General features: G+C 49.8%; 3 protein-coding genes across 3 annotated transcripts in view; 2 read left to right on the top strand and 1 right to left on the bottom strand.

Annotated features, from left to right (window-relative positions):
- Nucleotides 1-267, top strand: part of GUITHDRAFT_112752 (hypothetical protein) — a gene marked incomplete at both ends in the record, with an annotated part of 2,512 nt that extends 2,245 nt beyond the window's left edge. The window contains 2 exons of the mRNA XM_005828214.1: nucleotides 28-116; nucleotides 166-267. Coding sequence (XP_005828271.1) covers nucleotides 28-116; nucleotides 166-267 — 191 coding nt within the window. The remainder of the gene's footprint in view (nucleotides 1-27; nucleotides 117-165) is intronic.
- Nucleotides 268-397: 130 nt separating this feature from the next.
- GUITHDRAFT_112751 (hypothetical protein) lies at nucleotides 398-8,654 on the bottom strand (the record flags this gene model as incomplete). Its single annotated transcript, XM_005828213.1, has 21 exons — nucleotides 398-504; nucleotides 548-771; nucleotides 821-1,211; nucleotides 1,258-5,086; nucleotides 5,140-5,234; nucleotides 5,668-5,768; nucleotides 6,047-6,069; nucleotides 6,135-6,199; nucleotides 6,249-6,538; nucleotides 6,596-6,972; nucleotides 7,019-7,143; nucleotides 7,192-7,247; nucleotides 7,296-7,394; nucleotides 7,446-7,531; nucleotides 7,579-7,799; nucleotides 7,850-7,939; nucleotides 7,990-8,074; nucleotides 8,126-8,218; nucleotides 8,274-8,366; nucleotides 8,421-8,588; nucleotides 8,637-8,654. The coding sequence occupies 21 exons, from the start codon at nucleotides 8,652-8,654 to the stop codon at nucleotides 398-400; spliced, it is 6,636 nt and encodes a 2,211-aa protein (XP_005828270.1).
- A 746-nt stretch (nucleotides 8,655-9,400) lies between these two features.
- On the top strand, nucleotides 9,401-11,299 carry GUITHDRAFT_142192 (hypothetical protein; the record flags this gene model as incomplete). Its single annotated transcript, XM_005828212.1, has 12 exons — nucleotides 9,401-9,451; nucleotides 9,512-9,595; nucleotides 9,647-9,790; nucleotides 9,917-9,955; nucleotides 10,001-10,065; nucleotides 10,119-10,191; nucleotides 10,236-10,314; nucleotides 10,374-10,612; nucleotides 10,669-10,878; nucleotides 11,020-11,073; nucleotides 11,123-11,179; nucleotides 11,225-11,299. 12 exons carry the CDS (start codon nucleotides 9,401-9,403, stop codon nucleotides 11,297-11,299), a joined length of 1,170 nt encoding a protein of 389 aa, XP_005828269.1.
- Between the last annotated feature and the right edge of the window lie 287 nt (nucleotides 11,300-11,586).

The raw sequence follows: 11,586 nt of genomic DNA, 5'->3' as shown, positions 1-11,586 counted from the left end.
TGCGAAGGATGACTGTGATGGAGGCAGAGGCGGCGATAGCTCGTCTTGAGAGCAGCGGGAACATGTGGGAAGAATCTCTAGAAGATCAGCTCATGGAGGAATACATCCCCACCCAGGTAACCCCCCAGCTGTACTTGAGCTACAGGTGGTCTGACGGAGGTTCAGGTCTGGGAGGAGGCTACTGCTATCGCCTTTCAGAGAGCCAAGGACAAATACCAGGAGGAGCGACTAGAACGAGCGCGACTGGAGCGCGGGATAATTTTTTGAGCTCTAACATGCCAAGGAGCCGTGAAATGTTTACATGCAACCAAACACATCTTTCATGTTCAACTGCTTGTCCTTGTTTTCCTTCTCCCATGTCCAATCTCCTCCTCTCTATCGATACATCACTATCTATCTACAACACATATGCCCGGAAGCTGTCGCTACGTCCCTGTATCAGCGAGTCCATCCCGCCAAACAGCCAGAGGTTGTTTGTCGCTCCTTTCTCGTACACCGCTAGGGCTGCACCCAACCATCAAACAAGCACGAAGCAACATCTCCTTACCGAAGGCTCCCCGTTTCAACCACGCTGCGTTCTCAGTCGCCGGCTGCCAAATCTCACCAGGATCAGCCAACGAGCCATCGGCTCTCTTCTCCAGCCCCGTCGACACCCAGACGTCGCTGTAGAACTTGTTGGGTTCTATCGTCGAGCTCATGGTGCTGTTGAACCCTCCAAGCACCCACAAGCTCTGCTTGTAGTAGATGCTTGACAGCAGCCCTCGTCGTCCCCTGAACACTGCGAGTCACATCGCAACTTGTCCGACACACTTGCGATTACCATCTCGTTGACGACGTCAGCTGTATCCAAGTGATTCCATCTGCAGACCTCCAGACGTCGTTCATCGCGTTCTTACCCACGATCCCCCCAAACAGGTAGAGCAGATTCTCCCGGATCGTCACCGTGTGACCGTATCGCTGCCCCCATCTCGCCGTTTCTGTCAGGAGGGCCCAGGACCTGCCGAACTGCGGGTCTCGCAGGTCCGCCGCCAGCACGTTGCTGATCGGGTTAGCAACGAGGCCTCCTGCAGTTGTCACGTACAATCCTCCCATGATGACGATGGTGTTGTTGAACTCAATGAGGCTGAACATACATCGAGCCTGCGGAAGGCGTCCAACACGCGTCCAGGTGACAGTTCCTCCTGTTGACGGCACTCCGTCCGATTGAAATACTGAAGATCATCGTCAGTGTGCGGGAGCAACAGACGCAGGCATCACCATCATCAAAACTTTGATTCAGATTTCTCTGTTGTTCGTTGTTGGCTATCGCTCCCCCGATAAGATACAGCTTCCCCTTGAAGGAGATCATTCCGTGCAGGCCCCGCGCGCTGGGTTGTGTGTCGCCTATCGATGTGATCTTGTGATAGATCACCGGAGAGCCTCCGTTGGGCCCGGCATTCGCGCAAGACTGAGACTCTTTCCTGGGGACGCAGAGGTCCGTCTCGTTCATGATCCAGATGTCGTTGTAGAAGTTGGCGAAGTTGGAGCCGATGCCTGCAAACGGGTCAGGAGGGGAGGGAGCGATAGAACCAGCGGCATCACCTCCGAAGATCCACGTGTAGTTGCGGTGATAGGTTGCCGTCAGTCCGAAACGCGGCGCAAACGACGCAGTGCCGAAGTCCGTCCAGAAGGCGCCGGGGCGGTTGCACTGATCTTTGATGTAGTAAGACTCGGATGGGATCCCGACCAAGGTGAAAGGATTCTTGGGGCCCTGACAGACTTGCGAGACCTCGATGGTACACTCCGAGCTACAACCATCGTTGTTGATCAGGTTGCCGTCGTCACACTGCTCCCTCGCCTGCCATTGCACTGCACCATCGCCGCATACAGGGCAACGGCACTCATGGCCGTTGGGCCCAAAGTTGACCTGCGGATAAGGGCACGCGGTGCAATATCTTCCTGATCTGAAGGTGGTGGGGGGACAAGAGAAGTTGTAATCTCTCGCCATGAAGTCTTGCTGTAAGATGTCTGCGACCTTCATGGCTTCATTATGCCTGGTCTCGGAAAACTGCTGTCCGAAAGGCTCCAACCAAAATACGGAAAGATCATACAACGCCGTCGGAGATTGTATTGACAGGGACTGAGTGACCACCGGCTGGATGTAGTAGGTGAAGACTTGATCCGGATGCGTCAGGTTGAGAGTTTGAGAGCTTCCATCGCTAAACACCAGCAGAACTAACTCAGACGGCACACCTGCTGTGCTCGACCATCCGATATCAACTCGGGTCAGCAGAACATCTGCAGGTAGGTATTTGCATGTTGCTGCTTGACAAAGGCTCAGCTGCGCATTGCTTTTGAAATAGAGCTTAGCGTAGGAATCGAAGGGTAACAAGAATGCAAGGGACGCCTGACGATGAGAAGAGTTTTGGCTGATGCATTCAGGAGGCAAACCTTCACCGCAGCTAGCGGCATATCCCGCAGGGCAAACCTGCACGACCTTCTGCAGGGTCGCGTTGAAGACACATGCTGCGTACCCAGACGAAACCATTGCAGATGCGGTCGACAGACAAGAAGCACCTCGAGCCCAACCAGAAACGTTGCAGAGAGCAGTGGTCTCTACTAGGTAAGGCATGTGGGGATCGAAGTTGTTCGACTGGATCAGACTCCTCTCCGCTGACGTCCCGTTGATAAGTGACTTGTCTTCAGCCTCCATCACTTGCAAGATGGCGTAATTCGTGAAGAATTGATACTTCAACTCGTTTTCATTTCCAGCCGCTGAGGTCAGGATGCTCACAGCATCTCTCAGATTACTTGCGTTGTCCGCATGGAGACTGATGATGTAGTGGTGGATGTCCAACGGGTTTGAATTGAGATTCGATTTGAGGTCACATTTCGAAGAATCTTCCAGGACAAACGAATTGTTCATCATACAGGAGCTAGTGTTGATCCAGTACAACTGAGTTCCTGCCAGCTTGTCTGCAGCAACGACCTTATCTTGTGCAAAGTTTGCGACCAAGTCCCGACAATCTGGACTATTCGAGTAGCAGAAGAGATTCGAATGTAGATTCTCGCTTTTCAGATCCAAAACACGAGGCCAACATGTCAAGGAGTTAGGATTGTAAAGGAATGCGTTTGCACTGAAGTTCAAATAGTCTGGAGTCTGCAAGATTTGTGCACAATCAGATGCTGTTTTCACGTTAGACTGGAACGGTGAGTTCACATTTGCAGTCTTGCCGATGTACAAAGAAAGATGGAGATATCCCCTGGTCTCGTAGCATATCGACGAGTTTGATATGTTGGCACAGACACACTGTTTGTTGTACGGTGCAACTCCCGGCCATGGACCGCAGAGACGTTTCTGGTACATATCTGTGGAATTGCAGAAGTCTGCTTTGACCAAACGAATCTCATTGGCCGTGACCTTTCCTTGCAGAACAGTGCTCAGGTTCACACGAAACTCGCTCTCGTTGAAGCAGTTCAAACGATTCGAGCAGTAGCTTATCTGATTCCCAAGCGCAGGGCTCGCAGGCGAGGCTATCTGGTAAGGATGTAGAGAGTATCCGCGAATGATGTAGTAAACCGGGTTCTTGTTGATGTCATAGGCGTTTGGCTGTGCCGAGGTCTGACCCCCGGATGCAATTCTAGTCCGAGAATCGTAGGTCAGCGAAGCATCCTTTGCGGTGAGAAAGAAGCTGTTGTAAGGGATGCAGTGAGCGATATCAGTGGCTCCCTGATCAGAGGTTGTCATGTCAGGACAAGGTTCACAAAATCCACTGGAAGATTGGTAGTACTTATTCGGACAGGCGTAAGTGACAGAAAGAAAGCTGCTCTTGAAAAGATCCACATCAATGAGGAGTTTTGGTCCCACGATCCATTTGTCGGGACAAGTCCCGGCGGCTTTGCTCTGTCTGGTTTCTGTGAAGATCTTGAGAATTTGATACTCGTACATCATTTTTGTTCGCCAGAGCTGTGCCGTCCCATTCACATCCGGATACACGCAAGTGATTCGGTCATACTTCTTACACTCATCGCCCGTGACTCTCGCAACCGAAGTCTTGAGAAGCTCCGTTGAGCTTGCATAAAACATGACTGAAAACTGAAATATGCAAGCACCTCGCAACTGTTCGCAGCGGGATTCTGGGTAATTGCTGATTTCTTGTGGTTCACCAAGGAATGTTATTCGATCGTAAGAGATGTTTGCAACAAGGGTCAACATCTCTCGAAACTTGCTCTTGTTGAACGGGTTGTGAGATGGCCGTCCAAGTCCTTGTGCAGTAACGTTGTCGGCGGTGTAAGTATTTCCGATCGGTCCATTCAACCAGAAGGTGATGACAGGGATGGGCGTGCAATCTGACAGTCCAAGAGATCCCTCACTGCTCAGAGTTTCTGCTGGACATTTCTGACAGGTCTTTCCATCACAGGACAGGTACTGATATATTCCAGATGTTGGCGACGTCCCATTAGAATCACATTTGAAGCATGCAACCAAACTCGTGGCCCCGCTGATCGAAGTGGTTGAGATGGGGCAAGCTGTACAAAAGCTACCAGTCTTGTACGAGTTTTGAGGGCATCCATAGATGGGAAGAGCAAACGTTGAGGAGAAGATATCAATGTTCTGGAACGAACAAGATAGATTTGACACTGTAATGCAGCTTTTCTCTTGTATTTCCAGGACCTGCCATTGATGCAAGAACACTGTTCGTCTGGACAATGCTGTAGTATCCAAGGCATTTTGATTTCCATTCAAATTCCCTGTAGCCCATTCTACAGTCAGTTGCTTGTGTCCATAGAAATAGACTTCGACTTCAAACGTCCCCAAATTCTTAATGGGCACGTAATTCGGAGTTCCAAACTCCGTGCCCGAAAACCCGACGTATTGATCCTTGTTTGCTGGAGGAGTCGGCACTGTAGCACCGACGTTGGGACGAATGACTTGGACAGGGCTTGTGACGAAAATGAACTCACTTGTTATTTGACGGAGAACGACGCCGAGGTCATCCTTGAACTTTGCTTCGGAGAAATTGGATGCGATTCCAGCCATTCGGATTTTCCATTGTGTGCTCGAAATATTCACTCGATATCCAAGCATATTGTATATGTCCAAAACCTACGACACAAAGTCAGGTCTCAAAATTTCGGATTTTTTGAATCATCAATTACCGCAGAGTTGATCTCAAACGCATTCTCCATCGCAGTATATTCATCACAATTGTTCACAACGCATCCAGTGCTATCGCCGAGCATGATGTCTGGCGCTGCCGTGAAAGGATCTATCCAAGGATTCCGAAAGTATTGAACCAGGGACCTGCCCACGTCTTGCCAGCTAAGGCAGTTATTCGTGCAGCTTGTTGCATTTGAATTTCGTCTGCTCGACACAGAACTCTGCAGGGGAGGGTAAATCTTGTCTGTAGACTTTGTTCCAGCTAAATTGTCTACATTTCGAATCCAAATCACCGTAGGCATGCTGTAGCCAGCTTTGTCTGCCTGTTCAACTGTCTGAATTCCAACTTGCGGATTACTGTACAGACCTTGATACTCGTTCAACACAGCCGGACACCAGCTGCTGACAAACATGAAGCTAGTCATGATCTGGAAAGAATCATAGCTTGCTGAATGACCTCCGTTGAACAGAAAAGCTGTCGAGGGATTGAAAAGTTGGTAAACTATGTTTGGAAATAGAGTGTATACCAAACCCATGGGTTGAAGAAATCTCAAACACAAGTTCATCCAGAAGGGACTCAATAATTTCTGCTGAGGCGATAAGATATACCCCTGGGTTGTTGGCATCGCTGGCAATGGGTCAATCAGTATCATGGCAGCAACCAGCTCTGGATTTTCGTGTGCAAACTGCCTGACATACAAAGCACCTGCGCTGTTTCCGAGTAGCACAAACGGAGGTTTGATAGGAATGCTCTTCGTCAGCGTTTCATTGTTTGCTCCCTGATATGATAGAGTCCAGGAGAGAGGACTGCCGCTAACTGAATCTGTGCCGTACAGCAGCGCATATTTTAACAAGTTAGTAATGTTCCGGGGAGTTCGTGGACCATCGTTCAGGTTTGAGCTCCACCCAAATCCTACTCTATCATACACCTGCCAATGTAATCACAAACAAGCGGAGTAAAGAAAACAGGTAAAATGAAAATGCAGATACTTACGCAGCAGATTCCTTTAGTGGTGACATAATCTTGCAGTCGAGCCATTGAGATTCCTTGGCCGATTCCTGACAGAAAGTCAGGATGATCGTCAGTGATTCTTGACAGTTTGTTCACCTTCCATGGCCTCTGTCACGATCGCAGGTCTTCCATCATAATCAGAGAGTATTGCTGGTCCTTTGCAGTACATATGAAGGTTGACATTGTTTCCAGGCCGCGCGTTCAACATCTGCCCTTTCGCTACGTATTGCACTCCTCCCATTGCTTGAAAGACAGCGTAGCGCGTGAGACTGTATTCAAGAGCATACAGCAGTCCGAAGTATGCAAAGAAAGCCAGCCAATACCAAAACAGCATACAAAATCGTCTCGAAAAGTAGAGAAGAAAAGTTGTCACCGACGTGACACGACTAAAGCAATTGTAAGTGAATTGAATTATATGTCCACAAATCATCAGTAGCACTTACCTTCCCCCAGAGTGAATTCTAGTTCCGTCCTCGTACAGCTCATCTTTGGCAGTATCGTCCTCTTGATACAGAACCAACTCATAGAATCCATCCTCTCCATCAGCATAATATCCCGCATCCTTGATGCCAGGAATCGTTTCAATGTCCCACTCTACTTTGATGCCAATCGAACCGACATATGTCACAGTGCCCCAAGGAAGAGTTGAGAACTTCTTGAAGTCAGCGTCTGTTTTGTTTCCTAGACGGACCAACCACTTTCGTAGCTGTCGTGCTAGTTTCTTTTCTATGATTCCTTCTTCCCATGGCCCCAACGGGCTCATCTTTTCAGACAAATTTGCAAGGCAGGTTCCAATATGTTTCACTCTTTGGCCAACTTTCTGTTGAAAATTTCAGAGAACTCGCGATTCGGGAAGAAAACTCGACCGGTCTGATCCACTGAGCGCCGGGAAATCGCTCTTCAACTGTTTGAAATGCATTGAAGATCGACGGCGGTGGAGGTTCCCCAAGGATTTGAATCTCCTCGACGTCTTCTGGTTGCCGAAATCCGACTGATTCCAGATATCAGGGTCGAATGTTTGAATGTTAGAGTCACTCACCTAATGTACATCCCCCAATGACCCAATTATACAGGTTTCTAATCCCTTGAAACCAGCTAGTCGTGCAATGTTAATTCCGACAATGTAGGTAACAGTTTTCTTACCTCTCCCATCCGAGAGCTCTTATACAAATCTCGACATACCAAAAGCAAGAAAGAAGGTACAGGAAGCAAATGGCCAACACGAAGAATTGCTTGGTAATCCTTTGTCAAAGGATTAGTACTATGTGACACTGACACAAGCAGCCTCATCACCCAAATGAGACCATAGCGACCAAAGAGCTGTAAAATCCTAGAAATCCTACACCCAAACGAAACAGAAAAGCAAATCCCGATTCGACCTGTCTTGACATTAAGTTTCTATGAAGATTGCTATGTGGACACGTACCTCTTTCACCCAGAAACTTAGAAAGAAGATATTGCATGGCAGAGCTACAGCGATGGCAGCGACGTTGTTGAAGTCGAACATGTAACCCAACACAACAGCCAGGACCGACAAGACGAAACCAGATCCCCCGAAGAGAATCATGTAGACGAGAGGTATTGGACAGTCACTAAATCTTGAAAACCATGATCTCCGATGGAATGACATCTTTTCTTCAAGCAGACCTACTTTTTGTGGAGTGAGATAATGGATTCAAAACCATGCAAGCACATACCATCTCCAATTTCGAGTTCGGATGTGTTTGTTTGTGACGATTCCTCTTCGAAGGGTTGTGAAGGTACAAGGAATTGATCAGTGACAAAATCTGCATACCATTCAAATGACTCAAAATTCATATAAAAGATGTCTCAATACCTGACGGCATGAATGTTGCATTTTTGATGTGTACCGTAGCCTCCCCGAATTTCTCTATCTTGCTGCAAAAGAAGTCGAAGTCGTCCTGCAAAGGATCTTATTCCAAAAGTTGGATGATGCTGAATGATCAAAATACTTCGCTGTTGATCAGAAATTCTGTCCTTGACGTTCGGTCATAATACGAAAACACGCAAGCGCGATGGAACTTCTGTTTAAGGAGGTCGAGAATCTGCATCAAATTTTGAGTAGGGGCCAATATACAGAATTTCAAGTTGTAGACTCACATCTGACCAAGACATATCCCATGTGATGTATAATGTCATCTGAACCTCTCCATCCTTGCAATGTAGAGCAATGTCATCAGGAGGGTTTTGAATCTGTCGTGCAAATCATGTGACTCATTGGAAACAATCAAACACGTCCAAGGAGACCTTCTGTACATCGTTGACCTTCTGTGACATGATGTTTGCATACTTCCAGTCTCGGTCTCCTGGCATGCTGATGGAGTTGCCAACCTGTGAGATTGGTACTGCTCGCACAATCGCGTGGGTTCGTGGAAGCTCGACGACATCTCCGGTGATCTCCAGCGCGGATGTGACCTGCATGGGCGTCAGGGACATGGAGGGAGGCGGCAGCATGTGGCTTACGAAAGACGGCTGCGCCATGCTCTCTTGAGACGCGCTCCTCCCTTGCTTCAAGCAACTGGCTACGGGGGCATGGCGGTATGAAGGAAGAGACAGATAGGGCCTTTATTTTCCATAGCGTGGGTGGGTCAGCTCGGTGGATGCCAGGCCGAGGTAGATTGAGGGGTCCAAATACTACGGAGAGCGGGTAGGGGCCTTGCAAAGGACCTCTGCCACTATAGAGGGGTGGTAGAAGGCTTGACATTTCTGTAGCTTTAGCCTCAGTGGCCCGGGGCCGGGCCGGGCCGCCGGGCAGCGAGTCTCAGTCGGCCCGGGCCGAGTCCCGTCCAGATTTGCGGCAACGGCCGGCAGTGAACGGCACTCAGATCTGAGCAGTGAAGAGTCGACTGACGGTTATCAAGTTACTATCAGTCAGATTGCAGGGCCGCCGGGCCCGGCCCGGGCGGGCCGCGGTTGCCGTTGAACAGTCGGACATTGAAGCCGCATACCTAGTACGGCGCTTGAAGAGAAATGGATGATCATCCTGGCACGGTCGGGTCAAGCGGCGTCCGATCTCACGGCCGTGCCGCTCAGTGTGCTCAGTATCCGATGATTGCGGGCCCGGCGGCCGCGGGTCAGTTGCCAATCACCATGAGCCTGTGACTTGACGGTAGGGCATGACTGAGAGGGAGCACGGTCAGCTCATACTATGATTTACTCATCAAAGTTGAGTAAATTAGATCAAACTAAATAGTCATTGTGTTCCGAGTTCTATTTCGGGAGCAGTCATGGCGGAAAGCTTCGTGGTATACATGGAAGTGAACGGGAGGGACAAGAAGGTAAGCAAGGGGGAGGAAGAAGAGGGGAGAGAGGATTGTGGTAACCAAGGTTTCCAGCAGACTTTCGGAAGGAAAGCCCTCTTGGTAGGCGGAGCCATCGCCGTTGCAATGTTGCTTGCAGTAGCTCTGTCTGGAAACGATGAGGTTCAGCTCTCAGCTCTTGCATTCTCCTGATCACTAAGTTTGCTGTTGCAGGGCTCTGGGCTGGCTCAGAAGATGGCGGCAATGAAACACGCCAACGCTCATCGTGTCAAGAACATGGAGAAGGTTTACTCCAGGCGTGAGATCTTGTTGAAGACCATCCACGAAGCTGTGGCAAGCTTACCAGTCAAGGCTCAGGTTGATTGTCAACTCTGTCATGTACGACCGTGTAAGTCTCTTGGATAGATGCTGGCAAAGAGCATTGCTAGACGTCTTCAAAACCACCAGACTCTCGCTGCTTTCCGTTCTACCAAGCTGCAGCAGGCTGATTGTGCTCGCAAAGACACCTACCTGACCATTCAGGTCTGATAAGTCACAAGTAGTCACATTCTTACGCCAAGATCGCAGGAGAAGTTTCAGTCTTTGAAGGCCAACCTTACCTCGGAGAAGGATGAGCGAGTGAAGCTTGATGAGTATGCCTTGCTCTTGCGCGTGCTCTGGAATGTTTGATTTTCTCATGTGACAGTGAGACCAAGAAGGATAAGGATGATGCCTACCAGCAATGGATTGAATCCGAGTCTGCGTTTCGCTCAGCCCAGGTGATGCAGGGAGCGTGCTTGTTGTCATTCTTAGAAGGCTGCAGTCGACCAGGAGCAGTGCTGTGTCTGCAGCTGAATATGCTAAGGGACAACTCGAGAAGTACACTTCTGCGTTGAAGGAAGGTTGGAATGAATCTAAGATGACGCTATAGTGTCGTTGGTAACAACGAGCTTGTGCACAGCTGAAGAAAACTTCCTGAAGAACAACGCCCCGGTCAAAGCTGAGAAAGAGAACCTCGCAGCCCAGCAGCAGATGATTACTAACATCGTCGGCCTGATTCAATCTATGACGACATCTGCCGCAAAGGGGACAAGCAACGATGTCAGGCTTAAGCAGGTTGAGGACAGCGTTGCAAAGTTGGAGAAGGATTCTCTTTCCCTGCCTGCTCCAGCTCGAGCTCAGCTGCAGAGACTCCAGAAGGTTTGACGACCTCTTTGTCTCCTCTCGTATTTGTCAGCTGAGCAGCTGTGCTGCAGGCTACTACGTCCTTGTCGGATGTGACGGCAGCAACGATCGCCGACTCACTCGCTATCTTGAACGAGATGAGCATGGAAATCAGCAGCAGGATCGAAGCGATCGACGCTCAGATGGCTGGTTCCCAGGAAGAGATCTCAAACAACAAGGCCAAGAAAGAAGAGTGGATGGTGAAGTTGGTTGAGCTGTCGGACACAGCGGACAGGGCGAAAGTAAGTCAATGCATACATTACTTTCCTTGCCCTCCCCTATGTCCCTGGTCCCTGATCCTCTACTTCTTGCTTCGTCACTCCTCTCCCTCTCCTCCGCTCCCCTGCCTCTGCCTCCTCCATTCTGAAGTCTCCCGCTCCCAGGCAGAAGAAAACTCAGCAGACCTTCACCGCCAGCAACTGGGCGGGCAGTACGAGGTGAGATCGTTCCCCTCTCTTTGCTCTCATGTGAGGTCTCCCCACACAGGTCAAGAAGTCTACCTACGACGACCAGGCCTCCAGCCTGCAGACTGACCTGCAGCAGGTGAACCAGGTCGGTAGCTCCGAGCATCTCTGACTTCGACTGCAGTACGACAACGAAATCTCCGCGGTCGGCAGCGTCGTTCAGTTCGTCGACAACCTCGTGGCCGCCTGCTCTGCATAGACAAGTTCTGCCAACCTGCTCGATAGCTCTTGGGATACACTTGACGTACATCGAAGGGCTCACGACTCTCACTTGACTGTTCCTGTTTCATTGTGAAGCTCTAGGTTGGTCGTAGCTCTCGTGTCGCATCGCGCGTTTGCACGCAGGATGGACATCCGAAGACGCGGGGAATGTGATGGAGTGCTTGCTCGTACTTGTAGCGCGGCAGGTCTGTCGATGAGCGTGAGGAACCAACGAATGAGCTGGAGTGGATGAGGAAGAGGATGCGGTGGGGAGGGAGGGGAGGG

The sequence above is a fragment of the Guillardia theta genome (assembly GCF_000315625.1).
Source record: "Guillardia theta CCMP2712 unplaced genomic scaffold GUITHscaffold_61, whole genome shotgun sequence".
NCBI lineage: Eukaryota > Cryptophyceae > Pyrenomonadales > Geminigeraceae > Guillardia > Guillardia theta.
The sequence above is the reverse complement of the archived record's forward strand: the minus strand, read 5'-3'. Positions and strand labels throughout refer to the sequence as shown.